General features: G+C 43.1%; 1 protein-coding gene across 1 annotated transcript in view; it reads right to left on the bottom strand.

The window, feature by feature from the left end:
• Nucleotides 1–24,759, bottom strand: part of LOC117365127 (dedicator of cytokinesis protein 2-like) — a 1,549,644-nt gene that overhangs the window by 106,399 nt on the left and 1,418,486 nt on the right. Inside the window, exons 37-40 of the mRNA XM_033955120.1 lie at nucleotides 23,402–23,492; nucleotides 14,190–14,303; nucleotides 10,794–10,883; nucleotides 8,265–8,369 (exon numbers count right to left, since the gene is read on the bottom strand). Coding sequence (XP_033811011.1) covers nucleotides 8,265–8,369; nucleotides 10,794–10,883; nucleotides 14,190–14,303; nucleotides 23,402–23,492 — 400 coding nt within the window. The remainder of the gene's footprint in view (nucleotides 1–8,264; nucleotides 8,370–10,793; nucleotides 10,884–14,189; nucleotides 14,304–23,401; nucleotides 23,493–24,759) is intronic.

The following is a 24,759-nucleotide window of genomic DNA, read 5'->3' as shown; positions in this document are numbered from 1 at the left end:
AGAGTGGCTCACCCAGCCAAAAATTGCGAATAATTGAAGTCGCGAGTTCCAAATCTGTGAATATAACAAGGCACCTGACTGAGGGCAGGATGCACACATCTCCAGCAACCCAGTGAAAAACACCAAGTTGGAAGTGATGTACATTTGCCAGGTTATATATTCAGCACAAATAGCATGCAAATTATATGCTTGCTATTTGTGCTGAGTACCCCGGTGAAAGGAAGAGAAACTGTGCCTGGTGCCTGGGCTGTGCTCTGGAGGTCAAAGCAGCAAATAAGCAAGGGTGAAAAGCCCCCTCAAAAAACTTCCGGCCGTAGCTGAAGCTTCTTTTTGCTGTGACAAGTTCATAAGTCTTTTTTTGGTGTGATTTGGATTCAGCTGTTTGTGTTTGTTTTATGTGCATGTGCGTCCCGTGCCTATGGTCAGGACGCAGCTGTTAGGCGGAAGACACACACACACGCATATGGAACAAGCACAAACAGTTTCTATTCAAGCAAAATTGAAGCTACCAGCAGCTACTGGAAAATTTTGCACAGTAAGAGGTGTGCATTCACTGTTGTGCATTAGGAGGAATGCTCTTTAAAATATGAATGAGCTCCTTGTAATGCATTTGCATAGGATTCTTGGTGGCTGCTAAAAGCTACCACATTAGTGTGCCCTGGAGGATTCCAGATGTGCCCCGAGATGCCGGCGAGGAGGAGAGGCACAAGTGCATGGTTGATTGCTTACAGACCATGCCTCTCATGGCGAGAGACACGTTCTGTAGTCAGTCAGATGGCGCCTGTGCCTCTCCTCCTCACCAGTGCCTCTGCTCCTTCTCCTCACCTCTCCTTCTGTAGAACTCCCCCACCGGTGATAATAGAAAGCTCAGGGCCGTGACTGGAGGACATCCGTACGTGCGCAGACAGCGATGTGATGATGTCATGCATGCATGTGTTATCATCGCATTGACATCCGTTCATTTCCGGGTGCTCTTCAGCTCCAGCCCCGAGATCAGTGTACCAGCAGCTTAAAAAGTTTGCGACACACTGCTTTTGTGCATCAGAGGCTGAGCTACCTTGCATTGGAAAGCAGTGCATGCACATAGATCTCATGCATATTCATTGGGGAAATCCTGAAAACCCGACTGGATTGCGGCTCTCAAGGAGGGACTTTGAGACCCCTGCTTTAGATAGAATAGGTTATCTCTGCTCCTGGAGGGCTCACCATACAATACGAAGGGCAGTGGCATAGTAAGAGGGGTGCTCCACTCCGGCCATGGTCTTCCCACTCTTCCCCATCCTGCATGCGCCCCCCTTCCCTTTACCGTACCTTTTTAACTTTGGCTTGAGCAACCAGCAACTCGCTGCCTGCGTCGGCTTTGACACTAACTCTGACGTCACTTCCGGGATCCGCACCTAGGAAGTCATGTCAGAGAGAGCGCCGAAGCCAATGCGGGAATCAAGCTGGTGGATGTGCCAAAGTTAAAAAGGTACGGGGAAGGGGCATGCATGGAAGAGGGGCATCACCACCCTCGGGCACCGTTCACCCTTGGAACTCCATTGATGAAGGGGTTTAGGTAGGATTTGTACCTGGGTCCATTTATGTGAAATCCACTGCACTGACCATTGGGCTGCTCCCTGCACTGCTGTGACTTTTGTGTGACCAGTTTACTAGGAATACTGTCAGACCGATGACCCTGTGGCATGTTTTTCTACGTTTCCCTTGGGATTTATTTTTTTTTTTTAATGGTACTTACAGTTGAGCATGAAAATGTCTAGCTCAAAGCCATAATTGAATCCAAACTTTAGATGTTTTTTTGATTCAGTTATGGCTGTGAGCAAGACATTTTTTTATTTGAGATGTTGACAGCAAAATGTCTCAATTTGGATTTAGATGTCATATCGAAAGTGCCCTTCTATTTGTGCTTGTAAAATAGCAGCACATATCCTCGATGACATTGCTGGGAAATACTTTTAAAACCAATAGGAGGAAATACTTTTTCACTCAGAGAACAGTTAAGCTCTGGAATGCGTTGTCAGAGGTTGTGGTATAAGCGGATAGCTTAGCTGGTTTTAAGAAAGGTTTAGACAAATTCTTGGAGGAAAAGTCCATAGTCTGTTATTAAGACATGGGGAAGCCATTGCTTGCCCTGGATTGGAAGCATGGAATGTTGCTACTCTTTGGGTTTTGGCCAGGTATTAGTGACCTGGATTAGCCACCATGAGAATGGGCTACTGGGCTTGATGGACCATTGGTCTGACCCAGTAAGGCTATTCTTATGTTCTTATGAAATTGCACCTACAATGAAGCCATGGTTGTTTATACCTGTCTTTTATAAAAGTACCCCAGAATTTACACAAATAATGTTTGTGCCTGCTTTTATGTGAATGGAACAGATGTGTGGGAGAGGACTTTATAAACTGCATAGGTGGATTTGGAAAGTAAGCATTTTTTAAATATGCAAGTACACTGCATATGCACATTTACACCAAATCCCATTTTGCCCACAAATGTTGCACATTTTCTGAGATTGTTTGAGAAAGACACACAGATGCCTATGTTGTTTTGGGCTTTCTACCTAAAATTGCCTTCCAAGTAATTTGGTGATTCTGCTTTTGCTTATGATTGTATTATGATGTAGATTAGAGAATGACACGGGGAAAAAATCTGTCCCCGTCACCGCCCCGTCACCGGCCCACCATCCTCTGCACCGCCCCGTCACCGCCGTTCCCTTCACCGCCCCGTCACCGTCACCGCCATCCCTTTCACCGCCCCGTCACCGCCACTGCCATCCCATTCACCGCCCCGTCACCGTCCCCGCTGCATCCATATAAGCCTTAGTACTGTAATATTTAGCTTATTCCTTTCTTATAAATCAAAGTTCCTGCTGCTGAACTAGAGAAAGAGATGTTCAGCTGGCAGGGCTTTGTTTATAAATTTTTATCAACACAACTAATATACTATTTTATCCTAAAGCAAAAAATAAATAAATAAATATAATTTTTTTTTCTACCTTTGTTGTCTGGTTTCTGCTTTCCACATCTTCTCATTGAATTCCTTCCATCCACTGTGTGTCTTCTCTCTGCGTCTTCCATTTGCTGTTACTGTGCCTCTCCCTTAACCCCCCCCCCCCCCAATTGGTCTAGCACCCATCTTCTTCCCTCCGCTCCCGCATAGTCTGGCATCTGTCTTCTTCCCACTCTGTCTTCCACATTTCCCTTGGGGGTCTGTTCCTCTCCACCCTCCTTCAATGTCTGTCCTATTCCTTTCCACCACCACCCTTCCCTCCCTCCTTTACCATCTGTTCCTTTCTACTACCCTTCAGCTCCTCTCACGTGGCTTATCTATCTACCTTCCTCCCTCTTATTTTCATGGCACGTTACAATGTAATTTGTGCAAGCCACTGGAGCCTGCGAGCTCGGTCCCTGTCCCATCCCCACAAACCATCTCGCTTCTGTGCTCCTATTTTCTCCATTTCTAATATCTCCCCTATGTATCTGTCATTGCCCCCCCTGTGTCCATATACCATCCCCATGGCATGTCCCCTTTATGTCTCTGTCCCTATGCCCCATGCACATAATTTCCCCTCTTTCTGTTACCTTCCTGTGTCCAGATTTCCCCTATCTTCCTCTTCCATACCAGTGTGTCTCTTCTTTTCAACCCCATCTAGCTTTTTTCCCTCTTTCTTCCCCCCCCCCCTGCTTCTAGCATCTGGCTCACCTGCCAGTCCTTCCCTTTCTTTCCTGTTGTGGGTTTTTCTTTCCGACTTCATCCCCTTGGCCCAGAATCCTTTTCCCTTTCACTCCCTCCTTCCAATTTGAGCCGGGAACACTATCGATCGCACGGTCCCCGCAGCTCACACCCGCCTGCCCAATCGATTCTAGTGTTTAGCCAGCTCTCTCCCTTCTAGTTTGTAGATTTTCTTTTTCGGCGACCCGCACGCTATCAGAGAGCCGCGCACGTGCGGCTGCTCAGTGTTCAATCTTCTGCTCTGACGCAACCGGAAACAGGAAGTTGCAGCAGAGCAGAAGATTGAACACTGAGCAGCCGCGCGTGCGCGGCTCTCTGATAGCGTGCGGGTCGCCGAAAAAGAAAATCTACAAACTAAGGTGAGGAGAAGGGAGAGAGCTGGCTAAACACTAGAATCGATTGGGCAGGCGGGTATGAGCTGCGGGGACCGCGCGATCCTTCATGCCTCACTGCGGGGACAAGACCATTCACCGCCCCGCGGGCGGTGAATGGCCTTGTCCCCGTCGCCGCAGCGACTGCTAGTTTTCTTCCCCGTTTTCGGCGGGTGACCCGCGGCTAAAATGCGGTGGCCGCGGGTAAACCGCCACCGTGTCATTCTCTAATGTAGATTAAAAGCGGATTTTATTACTGTAATTCACCGATGTATTTATGTAAGGTGAGTAATCAAATAAAATTAACAGAAATAATCATATAATCATAGACTGTGTATACCTATCTGTTCAAAGGAATAGGACAACTGACTCTAATTAAGCTATGTGATTTCTTTGTAAATTTTTGCACAATGCACCAGTAATTATTTGATTCTAGTTACTACCTCAATATTTGCAAGTCCCTGACCTAGTATGTAAAGTGAATTGTTGCATCCACATAAGAACATAAGAAGTTGCCTCCACCGGGATCAGACCAGCGGTCCGCACCCGCGGCGGCCCATCCACATTCCTGTGAAGGCTCTAATTCAATCTGGTGAGACCTCGTTTAGAATATTATGTACAATTCTGGATTACTTTCAAAAAGATATAAACAGGGTGGAGTTAGTCCAGAGAAAGGCTACTAAAATGGTCGGTGGTCTTGTCATAAGGCATATGGCGGAAGGCTTAAAGATTTCAACATGTATATCCTGGAGGAAAAGCAGGAGGGGGAGATATGATAAAGACATTTAAATACCTATGTGGCATAAATGCATATAAAGCGAGTCTTTTTTCAGCTGAAAGGAAACTCCTGAGTGAGAGGGCCAGGGATGACGCTAAGATGTGACAGGCTCAGGAGTTATCTAAGGAAATGCTTTTTTACAGAAAGGGTGGTAGATGTGCGGAATAGGCACAAATTGTGTCTGAATTCAAGAAAGTGGGGGGTTCAGGCATGTGGGATCTCTTAGGGAGGGGAGGAGATAGTGGATGCTGCAGATGGGCAAACTGGATGGGCCATTTGGTCTTTATCTGCCATCATGTTTCTATGTTTCTATCTTTATAACCTTTCTGTAGGAGCTCACCCTCTGTACCAAGAACCATTGTTGTATGCAAGTATCCAAGCATCCAAGGGTCGGACACGACTGAATGGATAGTAATCCTAGTAGTAGCAAGCAAGTATGTAAGTTATACAATAAAAGGAAACATTCTTGAACAATTCATAGAGTTTGCTGTAATCCCCAAGAGTTTTTCCTTGCCGAAAAACCATTCTGGGCTGGATTCAGTAAATGGCACTCAAATTTAGGTGCCAGAATGATTCACGCTAAACGCATGGAGGGGCATAATCAAAAAAAAGCGTCTAAGTCCCCTTTTGGCCTAAGTCCCTAAACGTTCAACCTAGAAGCAGGGAAAGTCTCCATAACCAAAACAAACATCCATGTTTTGATTATGACCTTCCTCTGCCCAAACGCCCAATCTCCACTACGTCTACAAGTACCCCCACAACACGTCTACATTTTTTAGCCATAATAAAACAAAAACACGCTTAGGCCACAAACGTCCAACAGGGGGGTCGCGGGTCGGCTGGGGGGGTGGTCGGAGGTTTTTTGGGGGGCAGTCGTTGGGGGGAGGGGGGTTTGCGTCGAGGGCAGGAGGGCCTGGGATCCCTCCTACCCGTAATGTAGTGCGGGGTGGGGGTAGGGGGTTGCCATGGGCAGGAGGGTTTGGGCTCTCTCCTGCCCAAACAACTAGCGGGGGGGGGGGGGGGTCGCCAGGGCCAGGAGGGCTTGGGCTCCCTCCTGGCCCGATATTGTCGGGGAGTTGGGGAGTCGGGGGGGGGCAGGAGGGCTTGAGCTCCCTCTTGCCCCAATCGTGTCGGGGGTGCCGCGGGTGCCTGGGGCAAGAGGGCTTGAGCTTCCTCTTGCCCCGATGTTGTATGGGGGGGGAGTGATGCATCGCGGCAGGAGAGATGCCTCATCTCCCCTACCGCGATGCCATCACTCCTCTACCCGAACTGCCGCGAGTCGCGGCAGTTCGGGTAGAAGAGTGATGGCATCGCGGTAGGGGAGATGAGGCATCTCTCCTGCCACGATGGTTAGGTTGCCGGGCCGCTGAACTGATGGCGCCAGCGGCCATCAGCTCAGCGGCCCGTTTTTTGGCACTTAGACCTGGTTTTATTTCGTCTAAGTGAAAAAGGTCTAAGTGCCGACTAGGCAACCTGTTAATGTTTTAGTTATACCTGTTGTACGGCTAGGTGTAGGTCGGTCCACCTCCCGCCCACTGCCCGCCCTTTCCCCTCCTGTAAACACACCTCTTTTCTCTCTGTGCTTTTAGAGGCAGGGGAAAGGCCTAAGTTGGTTTTAGATACGTCTAAAAACCAGCTTTGGTTATGGGTACTTGGACGATCAGGCTTTTTGATCGTCCAAGTAGCCATTTAGAACACTTTTTAGACTTTTTTTTTTTTTATTATTATTACCCCTATATTCTATAAAGAGCATTCCTAACCAATTCCCATGCTCAGCGTTGACCGCAAGGACTTATGCCTACTGAAACTTGGTGTAATCCTGATGCACAAGTTGGGCACACAGCCCTACAATTCTATTACACTGCACCTAAAGTTTTGGAATGCTTTGATCCGCCCATGACCCTCCTATGGATTGAATGCGAGATGTTTTGGGCATACAGCGTTATAGAATAGTGTGTAAGCAGATGTGCATGTAAATGAATACAGATGAAAGTGAAACACACCTCTTCTGCATTTATCTGTAACAATGGAAAAGCAGAAACTCTTTCTCTAAATTCACCAGTTTATTTTCTCAGGTGACAGCTGAGGAAGAAAGCACAGAAAACCAGCTTACAGATGGTAGGATTAGCAAAGTGACAGATGTGTTGACATGAAACACCTGCAGTAATGTTTTTCTGATCCAGAAATCTGAAAGAGACGGTGTTTTTCTCATAATTCCGACAGATTCACCCTTGTACATATCTGCAAAGCTATTTTTGATGTTGTAGGGCCAACCTTGTGGAATCAGATACCATTTTAAAAAGGCCTCAAGGCATACTTTTTTTTTTTTAAAGTCTTTCAGTATAGCTGATGCAGTGTAAACTTCTGGAAATGGGTAACAGCATAAATTTTGAACTGCAGTGCGAATGATAACAGATACAGCTTCTTTCTTACTATCTTATCTGGTTTTAAGGTATTCCTATTCCTTTTTCATTATTGATTTTATTTGTCATATATCAAACTAAAATAAACTGGAAACTTGATAAACTTGAAATTAATTCAATTTTTCTAAGCCTTGATGATCGACAATATATTACATTAAAGCCCCTATTATCAAGTCATGTTAGGGTTTTTTTTTATCGCTGGCTAGGGTTTCCTGAAAAACAGATCTTATCAAGAATAAAGTGCAGGTAAATACTCTCCCCTATGGACAAATTCTTGTGGAGTCCCGCAAGGCTCTCCACTATCACTATCTATTGCTCTCTGACCTAATTGGCTGAGTTTTATTCTGTCTTTTGTTCTGTTTATTTAATACTGGACTTTCAATCTTTTTGTTTGTATTATTTTTATTTATTTTAGTTATACTAAAGGTGGCCTAAAAGAGTTAATCACAAATTCTCTCTCATGATTCCACCTGGCTACTCTATGAACAAAATCGCCATTACTTTTATCGTCTACTGTATGGCTTTGATTATTAAACAAATTAATTTGGGCTATTATCTCAGTAGCATATCTTATTCCAGAACTCTCACGTAAATCTACTAATGTGCCTCAAACCTCACAGAAATCTGTTATTAAATAATCCATCACAGTTCATTTGAAAAAGCATATGCGTATATGTATTTTTAAAAGGAGCAGACCTGAAGACATTCATATGTTGAATATCTTCTTGCTGATAACATTGAATCATGCCACCATTTTCTACCATCTTCAATCATAAAATATTACCTGAGAACTTTAGAGCTAGTCTCGGTGCCTCTTGGCCTTCTCACTGCCTTTTCTCAAATTTCTCTAGTTCAGCACCATGATGTTTATCTTGTTGGGCAGACTGAATGGACTAGGTAGGTCTCTATCTGTCATCATCTACTATGTTACTGAGCTTCAAAAAGGCACCAGATTCTTACCCGCAGGAATGTTGGGAAGCCTTGCCCATAGTAACCAACAGCAAAATAGTCCGGGGTGGAACGCAAAACCTTCATAATGTTCTCATAAAGTCTTGCTTGTTGTTGCTGTAAAATAATAGAGACAGACAGTGATTAGTTCAGATAATTAATTTACAAATTTCACTGATACTGTGTGTGACTCAGTTGATAGTAAAGATGGTAGACTTCTGGCTGAAATCATACTGACATTCGTATGTTCAGAATGAGAGAAAACTACAAACATTCAAAGACACATTTACAGGACACACAGGGCCAGGAGTTCAAAAGGACTTATGTGGTCTGCCTAAGTCCTTTTTTTAATAAAATCCCTCCACCCCACCCCATGGAATGCTAACATTTGGCTATATAAATCATTATGGCCCTCTTTTATCAAGCTGCGTTTAGAGTTTTTTTATCACTGGTAACTGCGGTAAAAGCTGCGACGCTCACAGGAATTCTATGAGAGTCAGAGCTTTTACTGCGGCGGCTGACAATAAAAACATTAACGCGGCTTAATAAAAGGGGTCTATATAATCAAATTAGCCATTTAAATTTTGGGCAGGATAAGGCATGGTCTGAAAATGTCCATGGATATTGACAATAATCATCCCATATCCATAACGTTATCTGCATAAGTGCCAGTATGTAAATAGTAGATCTAATTTAAATGGATGATACCCATTACATGTACTGTATATTCAATGGCAGCTCTTATAAAGATACCCTCACTAATAAATCAAAAGGAAGTTGCACATATGTTCATTATAAATGATGCCTATCTCTTAGACGCTGCTTGGCACAGTTGTCAATCAACTGCTAGGCACCATTTACAGAATCACTCCTACCGGCGCCTAACTCAACTTAGGCATTGCTAGGTGTCCAAATGTTAGGCACCTGATATATTAAGCCAGGATTTTCCTGGCCTAATTTACCAGTGCCTTACACAGAAGCCTAGAGATGCCCAAGTAATATCACGCCTATTCTTTGCCCCTAACCATGCCCACTTTTGAGGTAGGTGTCATTAGGTGCCGCTCTGAGTTCCATGTGGAACTCTTGTTTTTAATCTTTTTTTAAAATGAGCTTTTAATGGTGTAGCCAATTACCAAGCCAATTAAGCTCATTAATCAATTTTGAGTTCTGAGTGGAACTTGGCCAGGTGTAGGACACCTAACCTAGGCACTGTTTATAAAATCTGGCTCTATATGCTCTTTATAGAATAGCTCTCCACATCAATTTTTTTTCTGGAGTCCAAATGTGGGTGCCATTTATTGAATCTGACTCTATGGGCTGGATTTTACAAACAGTGCCGTTATCAGTGGCTGCCTACAAAATGGCCACCGATCGCATGTCAATCATGCAACAATGTCATTTGTAGAATCACATCTATGTGAAAGGTAGGCACCGGAAATGTAGGCCAGAGTTTTAAAGGCCTACATTTCTGGTGCGTACCTTTCATGAGAATCGTGTCTAAAGAGGTGCCAAAGGATGCCTAAGACCACTTCCGGTGTTAACCATGCCTACAATGGCCGTAGGCACCCTTAGGTGCCTTTTTAGTTGGGACAAAGGCGCTTGTAATTGTTTTTTGATTGGTGCAGTCAATTACTATGCCCAATAAACCAATTAAAATGATTAAGTTAGACAGTGGTAGGGCAGCTCCCACTGCCTATAGAATTTGCTTCTATGTGTGTACTTGCGCTCTGGCCAAATTCCACGTCTGTGCAAGCCCACAGGCAAAATATACACCATCATTGCAAAACACAAACTTTTGCACTGGTTGGGTTTTTATAAGAGGTCATATCTGCATGAAAATGACTGAAATATCCCAAAGAGGGTGCATACTTTACTACTTAAAATGGGCATCACCTTTTAAAATTACTCTTCAGGAGGTTAATTTTACGAACGGGGTTCCTACATCTAGGCATCTACAATACAGCTACTTGAGCCTATTGTAACACATCAAGAACAAGTTTCAAGTTTCAAGTTTATTAGGATTTTATATACCGCCTATCAAGGTTATCTAAGCGGATTTTACAATCAGGTACTCAAGCATTTTCTCTCTCTGTCCCAGTGGGCTCACAATCTATCTAACGTACCTGGGGCTATGGAGGATTAAGTGACTTGCCCAGGGTCACAAGGAGCAGTGCGGGGTTTGATCACCTACCCCAGCCACAGAGATGGTGTAAATGATTGTGCCCAGACTGCCAAAGGATTCTTTAGCCCACTTGCGTAAAAATACACCCCGCCCACCTAATGCCCACCTGCAAACCCTACACCATCGCATTTAGGCACTATTTTACAGAATAGTATGTAGCAGAAATATTAGCACTTACACACGTATGTGTACACACACTTGTACATGCTGGTATCCATGTATTTACACATATTTTTGTTGCCTATATCTTGGTGCCTTGCTCATAGAATTCCACCTCACTGTAAAGAGGCCTTCAAACAATGGAGACATACAGACACACCACCACATGCGAAGACATACATATACCATGGAGTTCTCACCAGGGTTTGACTGAGAAGCTGATAATCAAAGATCTCACTCTCATATTGCTCTGCCAGCTCCTTGCACAGAACAATGGCCTCTTCCCACATCTGCATAAAATGAGAACAAAAGGCAGGATTAGAGGAAACCATAGGTATCAGAGGCAGGAAGTGAAGTTAGCAAATGGAACTTTCTCTTCAGTTTGAAGCTGGACGGGTGATCCTGGTTTGGACGTTCCAACCATGTAAGCTGCTTTACATGATTATGTATAATGAAACAATAAGGTAATGTAGGGGCCTGAGTATTTTTGATTGATTGTTTATGATGATTTTGTGAGCTTGAGAGGGGTTAAGATTTGTTATTATGTATTGTAGTATGCGTAGGCAGCGGAACACTTTTTTGTTTGGGGGGCCTGCAAGCTCCGCCCAAGACCCCCGCCCCCTAATAGTACTACTGTAATTGTAATACCATTTTTCCATTCATTTTCATATATACACACAATATAATCTTATTAACAATACATAATGGTTAACCAGAAAATTAAACTATGCAAAGCACACTGTATGTTTCTCAACATTCATTCTTACCAGAGCACCTGGCCTTGGTCACACATGCAGAATATAGATAACCCCTATGCAAATAGAGGACCACAAACTAAAAATACTAATATATGCAAACAAAACCCTAAGATGCAAGACTCTGCATGCAGTACAACCCCCAGAGAAATAGAAACAAATGCATTTCTTCCTGCACAGTGCAAAATATAGACAGCAGATGTAATTTCTCAAAACGGACACAATTCAATCACTAAATTGAAAATAAAATCATTCCCCTACCTTTGGTGCCTGGTGATTTTGGTTTTCAAACTGTCTTTCCGAGTCTCTGGCTGCACGTCCTTCAGTCTGTGCTCTTAACTGTGTATCCATGGCCACCTTATCCATTTGCTGTTTTTCTCTCCTTCACTTTCTGCCATACATCCGTCTTGAGCATTAACTTTTAACATTGAACTTTCTTCCATTTTTCTGTTTTCTTCTCAAAATCTACATTTTCATGCCTTCTCTTCCCATCTATCCATGTGTACCATCTCCTTCCTCTTTCTTCTCCCATACTCCCATCTATCCATAAGAAGCATTTCTTCTTATCTCTTCACCACCTCCTCCCTCTGTCTCCCCTTCCCTTCCATCCCTATGCACCATCTCATCCCTCTCCCATAGTCAGACATCTCTGTATTCCCCCTTCCCCCCTCATATGGTCTGGCATCTTTCTCATCTCCTTCCCATAGCCTGGAATCTCTCTCCTCTCCCATGGTCTGGCATCTCTCTCTCCTTCCCTCCATCTTCCCAAGATCTAACATCTCTCTCCTCTCCTTTCTGCAGTCTGGCATCTCTCTCTCCCCTCCTTCCCTTCCATTCTGTGGTCTGGCATCTCATTCTCTCTCTCCTTCACATTCCAGTGGTCTGACATCTCTCCCTTCTTTTGGTCATCTCTCCTCCCTCCCAGTGTAACATTTCTCCATCCCTCCTCTCCACCACTATTATGTCCAACAATTCTCCTTCTTTCTTCCTTTCCCCATATACATCATCTCTCTTTCCCTCTTATGCCACACACCTATGTCCAACAATTCTCTGTTCCTATTCCCTCCCCCATCGGCAACATTTATTTCTCTCCCTTCCAACTACTCTACCTGTGCAACATCTCTCTTTTCCTCCTTTCCTAACCTCCCCCCACAGCCCATGCATTTTTCCTTCCCAACCCTCTCCCAGTATATGCAGTATCTGTCTTTCCCAACCCCCTGAGCATCTGTCCTCCTTGCCTTTCCAACACCTTACCCCCTGCACCCAGCCTCTCCCTTTCTCTCTTGTGGAAATAAAGAAGTAAATAAACAGATAAATGGGGCGGGGCATGGGGCAGGGCCAAGGGGGCCCAATGTACTTGTGTGCCTAGGGGCCCTCGAAGAATAAATTCTGCCCTGGGTCAGAGGGAAGTAACTCAGTCATTCTCAGGGCTGTGCTTGGTACCTGTGGTTTTTCTGTGTTCCCAGAAGACCTGTTTTAACACTAGTTGTCAGTTCTGAGAGAAGAGATAGTGCGAGGAGATTGCTTTGGTGATACCATGCAGGATATACAGAGGCCGATTCTATAAATGGTGCCAACTCGGCGCAGTTGTACATCAGTCGCTAGGCGCTGTATAATGAGCTGATTAATGAGCTTAATTGGCATGGTAATTGACCACGCCATTAAAAACTCATTAAAAAACAATTAATTGTTTCACATGGAACTCGGAGTGGCACCTACTGATGTCACTTAGACATCAGTAGGTGCCACTCCGAGTTCCATGTGAAACAATTAATTGTTTTTTAATGAGTTTTTAATGGCGTGGTCAATTACCATGCCAATTAAGCTCATTAATCAATTTTGAGTTCCGCGTGGAACTTGGCTAGGCATCCTCAATTGGTGTGTCTAGCGGCACTTAACCTAGGAACCGTTTAAAGAATTGGCCCATAGTGCTAATGGTGATCTCTCCTTTTCTATTCTTTGAAAGTGAATTCTGAGTTCTGAAATAACATTGCACTGACAACACCAGAAAAACAAAATCCTTCATTTATTCAGAGAGCAGGAAGAGCTAAAGAAAATGGCAGTATGATATTCTCTCATACACTGTACAAGCCTAGCACAAGTTGTGATATTCAGGATTTTCACCCCCTTTCCCATGCTCAAACTCACTGTGCCACACAACAAGACAAATACAGCAGAAATGGGGACAATGGAAGCTTTCCACATACTTCTTCACCAGTTTATCTCAATCTTCATCTAAAGTTATTACTTTCTAGGTGTGAAAAGCAAATTAATCACTGTGACCATTCAATTACAAGTCTGCCACGAACCTGATAAACAGTTCTGTTGGATTTTGGGTATCTGAGCACCTGTCCACTGGCAACTGACTTCAGTCTAGGAACTCACTGAAAAGACTATCTTGGCCTATGCCGCTCTGACCTGCTTATAACAATGGATTCGTCCAACTGTACACACTGTTCTATTGTCAGGAAACCTGCTGCTTTGTTCTTGTCACAGTCCTTCAAGCATGTTCTCCTAGACTTTCAAGCACAAGAGAGAGAGATCACAGCTCCACAGTGTCTGTGGCTACTGGATTATGTGGATCTGTGCTTGCAGTGTTCACCAATACTTTTGTAGAGAATGTTTTGCAACTTTGCCACAACTCCCATAAAACAGAGAGAGCTCAAGCCAAAGGGAATCCACCCATCTCCTCTTTCTGCCTGGCTGAAAGGAATTACCCAGAGAATGAGAAAGGATGGGTAGAAATGAGTGGCTTTGTTTTTGCCTTGCTGGAAGGTGGGGATAAATGGCTGGAAAGAGGTAGTGTATGTGCCATTAGTGAGGCTTCTCCTCAGGTCTCACCTTGCCTTTGTCAAAGTACTCGATGATGGTATGATAAAGACTCTCCTTCATCTGCCGTTGGTTGTGCAGGTTGTGCCAATCCTGCATATGGGCTGTGTTGGGATCATCTGACCACTACAGAAAAAGAGAGAGACCATATAGTCACCTGAATTAGACATTTTTTATAAGAATCTTCCAGTCATACTCTACAAGCTGCATCCAAAATGCAGCATTGATTAAAATATTATTATAGGCTGCAATGCCAAGGTGATATCCAGGAAAAAACATAGAGGGTAATTTTATAAATCATTTATGCATATAACAATTAATTTGTATAAATGGGCTCTTATAAAATGAGATCACACTTCAGGGAAACCTGGATCAAATCCCACTGCCACTCCCTGAGTTCAAAAGCAAGTTGCTTAAATCCTCCATTGATTCAGGTCCAATTTTAATACTGTAAACTTTCCAGGGACCAGAAATTACCTACTGCACCTGATGGTAACTCACTTGAACTAGAACTAAAGAGGCATGAGCTAAATCTAAAATCCCATCGCTTTCCCTAGAAGTGTACATGGTTCAAGACAGCATATTATGTACAGTGGCCATGCTCAGGGAAGAAGCATGGAGGAAGCATTCATACATACACATTAGGCCTGCTCCCAAGTAGGCATAAATATCAATCTAGGTACTAACTGTGCAGGATTTGTGTTAGTATTTTACAGACACATGAAGGGCAGTTCTATAAATTAAGCATTAACATTTACATGCACACTATAAATGGAGGAGGAGTGTGTGTTGCAGTGGTTGGCGCTACAGCCTCAGCACCCTGGGGTTGTGGGTTTAAACCCCATGCTGCTCCTTGTGACCCTTGGCAAGTCTCTTAATCCCCTCATTGCCCCAGGTACACTAGATAGAGTTTAAGCCCACCAGGACAGATAGGGAAATATGATACAGTACCTGAATATAAACCACTTAGGATATAAGTGGTATATAAATAATAAAATAAATAAATAAATTAGAAATCCAGCATATATGAACATATATGCTATTCTTCCTCCTAAGCCCTATTCTGTAAAAATGTGGCTATCTTGCATAGCATATACTGTATTTTCAAGTGGGGTGTACACATAGGCAGGACATAGATGGGTTCCCGCTTAAGTGTGTAACTTACAGAATGCTGTAACTTACACCATCAGTTAAAAATGGAAATCAGCATGCTAGAATTGATTTCCCCCCCTATCTTCCTGAAGTATAACATGGCACATTTTCCCCTAGATTCTATAAAAGGCAACTGACTTTACACTCCAAACTTGGGGCAGGATCTGGAGATGTGTGTACAACTTAATGGAGCCAATTAATGACAATTATTAGGCACTAACTATTAATTACTGATGTTAGTTGGCATCAATTAGGATTTGTTCATGAATCTGGCTGTACAGTATTCTATAACTGGGTGCCCTAATACCATAACACACAACCCAAAAAGGAGCATAGCCATGGGAGCGGCATAGGCGAGTCAGGAACACTCCAATACTTTGCATGCAGTGTTACAGAATATTGGGGATACAAGCCCAAACTGGGTGCCAGAAATTCCACCTAGTTTCTGCAGGCATTAGTCCTGGCATCCAAATTTGGCCATGAGAATCAGCACTTTGCACTGTTCTATAAAGTCTGTAACAACCTTTATGGAATAGTGCTGAGTTTTTCTGACACTGATTTTTGAGTGCTATTTATTGAATCTGGCCGTTATTACAACTTCAGGTATTATTACTGTAGAATCTTAAGAGATTTGTAGATTGTTAGGATACTTTACATTTTGTACTGTAGAATCTTAAGAGATTTGTATAGATTGTTAGGATACTTTACATTTTGTACATTTATGTAAATCAATAAGTCATGTTTTCAATATTTAGTAACATTTTTATAGCGTTTAGTGATTGATAATACAAGAGATTGCTTATGAGAAATAAGAACACCCAAAATAAAGGGTTTAGCTTGTAAATTGTTAAAATTCTTGATATATGGCATTTCAAACCCAAGGGAAGATTAGGTTCTTACCTCGATAATCTTCTTTTCAATATAAAGTAACATGAGTCTTGACCATGTCACCTCCACCCGCAAGTTTTTCCAGGAGTCATCTACAACTTTTCTGCTTCATCTCTTTGAGTCAGTAGGCAGTCCCCATATCTTCAGTTCATACCAAAGCAGTTGATCACCCCTAAAAGAGAGAACTAAGAAGGAAGGCATGGGGAATTCCCTGGCCAAGTCAAGTCTTTTCTTAATACTTTTCTTAATACTAATAAGGTGAACCCAAACATGCCATCTTCCTGAGTGCAACCAGCATTAACATTTATACAGCTATTATAGGCTCTCCAATGGACATTGCCATTGTGAGATATTGTATCACTTATTGTACTTGCTGGATAGTCAAAAAACAATCATCTACCTAATCTCTTGGCTGCTCCAAGGCAAGCATTTGGACATGTCCAAGACTGGAAGCAGGCTAAATTGATATCTGACAAGATGAGTGTTCCTTTATACTGGAAAGAAGATTATCAAGGTCAGAATCTAAGCTTCCCTTTCAGTGAAAAAGGAACATGAGTCACATACCAAAGCAGATGAGTCTGCTGCTAGCACTGAGGACCCAAAGTGGCATCCATTTGTGCCTTCATGTGCCTTCATGTCATGAAGAATGGACCATGTAGCTGCCCTACAACTCTCCTCTGGCGGAACTGCCTGGGATTCTGCCTGAAGAAGCCACACTTAAGAACATAAGAAGTTGCCTCCACTGGGTCAGACCAGAGGTCCATCGCGCCCAGCAGTCCACTCCCGCGGCGGCCCATCAGGTCCATGACTTGTGAGGTGATCCTTGTCTAAAACCCTTTAGCCCCCTTTATCCTTCTATCTATACTCTTTCATAACCTATCTCTACCTCTATCTGTATCCCTCAATCTCCGTATCCTTCAGGAATTTATCCAATCCTTCTTTGAAACCCCTTAGTGTACTCTGTCCTATCACAACCTCCGGAAGCGTATTCCAGGTGCCCACCACCCTCTGGGTGAAAAAGAATTTCCTAGCATTGGTTCTAAACCTGTCCCCTTTCAATTTCTCTGAGTGCCCCCTTGTTCTTGTGGTTCCCAATAGGCTGAAGAATCTGTCCCTCTCTACCTTCTCTATGCCTTTCATGATCTTGAAAGTCTCTGTCATGTCTCCTCTGAATCTCCACTTTTCCAGGGAGAAGATCCCCAACCTTTCTAACCTGTCTGCGTATGAAAGGTTTTCTATACCTTTTATCATTTTCGTCACTCTTCTCTGAACCCTCTCAAGTATTGCCATGTCCTTCTTAAGGTACGGTGACCAATATTGGATACAGTACTCCAGATGCGGGCGCACCATCGCACGATTCAGCGGCATGATGACTTCCTTCGTCCTGGTTGTAATACCCTTCTTAATAATACCCAACATTCTGTTTGCTTTCTTTAAGGCTGCTGCGCATTGTGCCGTTGATTTCATTGTTGTATCCACCAGCACTCCCAAGTCTTTTTCAAGGTTACTTTCCCCTAGTACTAATCCCCCCATTTTGTAGCTGAACATCGGGTTCTTTTTCCTTATATGCATGACCTTGCATTTCTCTATATTAAAGTTCATTTGCCATTTATTTGCCCACTCCTCCAGTTTGTTTAGGTCCCTATGTAGGCCTTCACATTCCTCCGTGGTTCTAACCCTGCTACAGAGTTTAGTGTCATCCGCAAATTTTATAACTTCACACTTTGTCCCTGTTTCTAGGTCATTTATAAATACATTGAACAGCGGCGGTCCGAGCACCGACCCCTGTGGAACACCGCTTGTGACCCTCCTCCAGTCCGAGTAGTGGCCCTTCACTCCAACCCTTTGCTTTCTGCCTGCCAACCAGTGTTTAATCCATCTGTATATGTCCCCTTCCACCCTGTGGCTCCACAGCTTTCTAAGTAGCTGGTGGAATGTACCTTCAAGGAACTTGGCGGATGTTTAACACAGCCAATAAAGTCAGACGAAATAGCTATGTGGATCCATCTGGAAATCAAAGCCTTAGATGCTGGCTTTTAAGGTCTGCCAGGGTTGTTGATCCCAAAAAATGATCTGAAAGATGAAAATCGTTCATCACCTCGAGATAACAGAGAAGAACTCATATAATGTCCAGTAACTCCAAAACTCTATCCTTTTTCTTTACACATGTAATCTAGAATGGAGGCAGTCAGACTTCCTAATTGACATGGAATGCTGACACCACCTTTGACAGATAGGAAGGCACTGTGTATAGAGACACACCAGCCTACATGAGAGAGCCTGATGTTATGAAGCCTTTCTTTTTGAGGTAATAGCTACTAGAAAAACTGAATTGATGGTCAGATCCATCAGTGATGCCTCCTGCAAGGGCTCTTATGGGGCTCTACTGAGGGCCTCTAGCATGATGTTAAGATTTCACGTTGGAAATGGTTGTCAAACGGAAGGATAGAAATGTAGTGCTCCATTCAGAAACCTGGACACATCTGGATGGGAAGCCAAATACCATTTCTCCACTCAAGCTATAAAGCCCGAGAGACTTGCCACCTGTTCCTTAAAGGAACCAACCGCCAGGGTTTTTTTGAGACCATCCGGAAGAAATGAAAGGACCACAGAAAACAGAACATTGAAAGGCTTCCCCTTCTGTTCCGCACACTCGTACTGAAAAGTCTTCCAAGCTTTAGCATAGGATGTGACCATAGGTGGCTTCTTAGATAGTAGGAGGGTAGCTGTAATCCCCTCCGAATATTCTGTCTGCTATAGGGCTGTATGCTTAAGAGCCATGCCATAAACCCAAAGCATATGGACTCTCCAGGGCAATCAGACCCTGTGAAAGCAGTGCTGGGAACAGTGGCAATCTAAGGCACAAGAACCATGTACTCCATGTGATATGGCCAATTCAGTATACAGGAATCACCATCCTTTGGCGGGTCACTGTTCTTCAAATAATCTGGCCTATCATTGGCAATGGGGGAATAAATACAACAGTTTCTTTGTTGGCCAAGGTTGTACCACAAAGAAAAAACAGGGGAAAAAACAAAACCCCAAATACAAATACAAGAAAAGCAGAATGGAATTGTCCAGATCAGAATGATGTGCACTAAAAAAGTGTCCTCCAATTCATCTGATGGTATGAAGATCTTTATTCCTCCAATGATACAATGGTACATTCAATGACTCAATAACTCAATGATTCGATTCGACATGTACATGTTTCGGCCCACAGGCCTGCCTCAGGAGTCTATGAATACATATATAACCATATAAAATAGCATAAATAACATCATATAAAATAAAGCCATGAAGACACATATATATATAAAAATACATCAATTAATAATTTAATCAATACTTTAATAATAATAATAAAGTTTATCAACATTTAAAAAGTAATAAATATTATATGATAAAATGTTAAAAAAACAACACAAATGATTAAAACCATAAACATTACAAACAGGACAAAAAGTCCACACTAAGGAGTAGGATCAGCCATAGAGACCATAAACATATAGTTAACATCAATATTTAATTTTACATTAAATGCACAGTCACCATATAAAGTGTTACCATACCTTAGAAGTCACAAATGATGGTATGTAAAATGTACTGCAATCCAGAGAGAGTTAACCAAAATAAAAAAGAAGCGTGTCATCTGATCATATAAAGAAGAGGGGGAATAAAAATATATGAAGAAACATGTATGTAAAAATAAAACTGATTATATGAATAAACAAATTAATTAATGAAATTTAATAGGAAAGGTTAACCACCATACAAAATGTTAAGACGAAACGGGTTCTCCCTACTAAACAAATGTACAATGAACTAAAAAGATGCTAAAACAAATTAATTGAGATATGGTATCCAGCCTTTCTGAAAAAAGAGGGTTAACATATTAAAGCTTACAAATGTGGCCCTAGAAACACCATCCGACCTAAGGGACGCTTAAATTAAACTAAACAAAATTTCAACAACAATGTTTAAAGGAAGACTGTAATCAACAGACTCAGAAAAATGTACCTTTCCAAATGTGTGTTAAATATTTAGAACATCGTTTGTATCTACACGACTATGCTTGAGGCTAACAAAACTTGGGCCGACATACCCCATGGCGGTTTACATAAATAACAACCAGCTGAGGAACGCTAAGAACTTTAACAATTATATTAAAAGAAGCCTACACCACTTAGACCTTAAAACAACTTTCCGTATATATAAACCCAAAACTTAAAAGCGTTACTTACATCTCTGTTGATGCGAATACTGCCAACTGTCAACAGACATTACGTCACTGCAACGGAAACCTTGAAAGGATCCAATTTTAAAACTGCCTGAAACGTATAACATGGCACGCCTGATATGCATGGAACACCAATTTGCTTAAAGAGACCAGCAAAGAGTCGAGTCATTGAGTTATTGAGTCATTGAATGTACCATTGTATCAATGGAGGAATAAAGAACTTCATACCATCAGATGAATTGGAGGACACTTTTTTAGTGCACATCATTCTGATCTGGACAATTCCATTCTGCTTTTCTTGTCAAGGTTGTACCACGGCATCTATGCTGGCACTGCCCGGCTCTACTTTGCAGCTGAAGTAACGAGAAACCTACTTGTTGATTACTAATGCCATTAGATTGAATGTCAGCCTCCCCCAGTGCTTTATCAATTTTTTGAAAACACTCTGTGCCAGGAATATGGGAATATGTAAGTAAGCCTCCATCAAATCCAGCGAGGCTAGAAATTACAGTCTCCATCCAGAACCTGGGCACCTTTAGTGCACTGGCATAGCAAGGGTGAGAAGCGCCCAGGATGGTGGAGCCATTCCCCGCCCTTTTCTCAGCCCCCTACCTCTACATGCTCCTTTCCTGCCCCCACTCCTGCGAAGCACATCACTTCCCTTTCTCCGTACCTCTGTAACGTTCCTGGCGCAAGCAGCAACCCCAAGCTGCTGTCGCATCAGCATCAGCTCTTCCTCCAACGTCACTTCCTAGGCACGGATCCAGGAAGTGACATCAGAGGAAGAGTTGACGCTAGTGTGACATCAGGTTGGGGGTTGCTGTTCATGCCAGGAACATTACAGAGGTACAGGAGAAGGGAAGCAGCACGTATGTGTGACAGTGGAGGGGTGGGATAGGAGCGGGTGGCATAGAGAAGGATGGGTGCCTGCGTCCTCACCAAGATGGCGCCCAAGGCAGACAGTCCCCACCCGCCCCTTACTATGCCACTGCTCTAGTGCTGCATTGACAGACTAGATTCAGGATTGGTCTCCAGTCGTCTGAGTTTTTCTTAGGCATGACAAATTATATGGAGTATCTGCATGAGCCTGATTCTGCATCTGGCATAGCCTCTATGCCCTGAATCCCCAGAAGCCATTTTACTGTTGCATGGACTGACACTGCCTTTTTCTGTTCTTCCTGCAGGAGAATCCACTAAGAAATTCTGAAGAGGGCGAAATAATTTAAGTTAAGAACATAAGAATTGCCGCTGCTGGGTCAGACCAGTGGTCCATTGTGCCCAGCAGTCTGCTCATACGGTGGTCCCCAGGTCAAAGACCAGTGCTCTAAATGAGTCCAGCCTCACCTGCGTATGCTCCAGTTTAGCAGGAACTTGTCCAACTTTGTCTTCAATCCCTGGAGGGTGTTTTCCCCTATAACAGACTCCGGAAGATTGTTGCAGTTTTCTACCACTCTCTGGGTGAAGAAGAACTTCCTTACGTTTGTACAGAATCTATCCCCTTTTAACTTTAGAGAGTGCCCTCTCGTTCTCTCTACCTTTGAGAGGGTGAACAACCTGTCCCACCCTTTCTTGAATTCAGACAATGTCTTTGACTCCACCATCTCTACTGGGAACCTATTCCATGCATCTACCACCCTTTCTGTAAAAATATATTTTCTTACGTTACTCTTTAGCCTATCACCTCTTAACTTCATCCTTGCCCTCTCCTTCTTGAATTTTCCTTTATTTGAAAAAAAACTCATCTCCTGTACATTAACATCACAGAGATATTGAAACATCTTTATCATACCCCCTCTCTCCCATCTTTCTTCCAGAGTATACATATTAAGTTCTCTAAGTCAGTCCCCATATGATATATGACAAAGGCTACTAATTAATTTTGTAGCAATCATCTAGACCGACTCCATCCTATTTATATCTTTTTAAAGGTACAGTCTCCAAAATTGCACACAGTATTCCAAATGGGACCTCACCAGAGACATATACAATGGCATCATCACCTCCTTTTTCCTACTCGCCATTCCTCTCTTTGTGCATCCAAACATCTTCCTGGCTTTCACCATCACCTTTTCTACCTGTTTTGCCACCCTGATATCATCAGACATAATCACCCCAAATCCCCCTCTTCTGTGCATAGAAATTCTTTGCCTCCTATACTATACTGGTCTCTTGGATTTTTGCAGCCAAAGTGCATGACCCTGCATTTTTTAGCATTAAATCTTAGTTGCCAATTACCAGAGCATTCTTCAAGCCTCACCAGATCCTGCCAAATGTTATCCATACTCTCCAGGGTGTCTACTCTATTACAGAGCTTGGTATCTTCTGCAAAAAGGCAAAGTCCTTCAACAATATCACTCACAAAGATGTTAAATAGAGCCGTCCCAAGGATCTGTCCCTCTGGCACTTCACAAACATCTTTTTCCTCTGAGCAAACGCAATTTACCACTACCCTTTGTCTCCTTCCATTTGACTAAGCCTGGTTGAATATAAGACAATACTTTGCTTGTTTTGCTTTCTCCATGAGCCTTCATGTGTCCTCACCCCAGACAGTGGTCAGAACTTTTAAAGCCCTTCCAGTCAGAAACGTTTGGGTGACGGTGAATGATATTTGGAGTTAGAAAGGGGAATGGTAATTATTATTATCAATATTCTTGCTTCTTTACCTTACAGTCTAATGAAGTCAGACATATAGCTCAGACAAAACACTGTCTTTGGGTTAAAACACGGGGGGCCTGCTGCAAAGAATGAGGCCTCAGAGCTAGGAAAGTGCATAGCCCAAGGGAAGATGAGGCCTGCCCTACCTAATTCAGTGAATCAACAGGGACATCTGGAAGAGCAAAGGTGGCTATCTTGCTTTCACAACCATTTAGTATTCTGTAAGCTTTGTGGCTATACAGGAGTAGGGAGATCCTTCTCTGGACACAACAATAGTTCTCTGGCTCACCTTCAGTAACCTGGCATGGAGCAGCAGTGTATATGCGGCCTCAGTGTAGTTTTCATAACTCACATGTAGATCTTTGAGCTTGTACAGATATCTGAGGAGGAGAAGCAAAAATGATTACATTGCAATCCAGGAGAAAAGAGAAAACCTACGGTGAGAGAAAGAAGGAAAAGGGAATGGTAGGGTTACTAGATTTTACTCCTGTAAAATCCAGACCCATAGCCCCGCCCCCAGGCCTGCCTAGTTCTACCCAGCCCCGCCCAACCTGTTCTTGTCCTTAGAACCGCGTCGGGAGGACATCTGCATATGCACAGATGCAACGTGATATCATACGCATGCGCATGACACCACCACATTGCATTTGTGCATGGGCAGATGCCCTCCTGACACAGTCCCAAGGTGGAAGCTCCAGGTAAATCCAGACGTCTGGTAAACCTAGGGAATGGGGACTTGTATACTGCCTTTTTCTGAGCTTGGCATTCAAAGCAGTATGCGCTGGATGATTGAGTGACTTGACCAGGGTCACAAGGAGCAGCACTGAAATTTGATCTCACAACCTCTGGGTGCAAAGGCAGCAGCTCTACCAGTGAGCCACAGAATCCATTTGTGTACTGTAGGAAAGGAGAAAAAGAAGCCATGCAGGGAACAAAGGGCAGAAGGACTAGGAAGAAACCCAGGTCCCTGTCCATATAAGAAGAATAAGCAAATATTATTCAATAGGAAGAGCAGCAGAAACCACAAATGCATAACTTTCCACACCTTCTTTTAAACTACATTACTAAATGCAGCAGTCCTAACCAAAGCAAGGTACACCTTCTACGGGTTTATAAACAGACCTCTGTTCTCAAGAGAGGGATAAGAATAAAATCATTAGGGATGGATTTCATTTGCAGTGAAATGTTTGCTAATAATAATGTGCACTCTTGAAGAATGCACACTGTGGGCAAGATTCAGTACATGGTGCTGGGAAAAATCAGCATTCGGCGGTATTCTATGAAGGGCAGTCCTAGCAGGGATTCCTATACCCAACCTTGGGCACAAGGACTTGTACTAGCTGAAACCTGGTGTAAATTCTGGTGTATAAGCTAGGTACAGATCTCCAGAATTCTATATCACTGACCCAACCTTGCTCCTCCCACTGCCACACACCCCTTTTGGAATGCACAGTATGAAATTTGAGCATGCAAGCTTATAGAATAGTGCACAGCCAGATCCGCACGCAAACCCAATTGGTACCAACTAATGTCAATAATTGATTGTTAGCGTCTAGTTATTGATGTTAATTGCCTCATTAATCAATTAGTTTGTGTGCGCTTTTCTGGATTGCACCCAAATTTGGGTGTGGATATTTGGGTACCTTT

The sequence above is a fragment of the Geotrypetes seraphini genome, chromosome 1, assembly GCF_902459505.1.
Source record: "Geotrypetes seraphini chromosome 1, aGeoSer1.1, whole genome shotgun sequence".
NCBI lineage: Eukaryota > Metazoa > Chordata > Amphibia > Gymnophiona > Dermophiidae > Geotrypetes > Geotrypetes seraphini.
The sequence above is the reverse complement of the archived record's forward strand: the minus strand, read 5'-3'. Positions and strand labels throughout refer to the sequence as shown.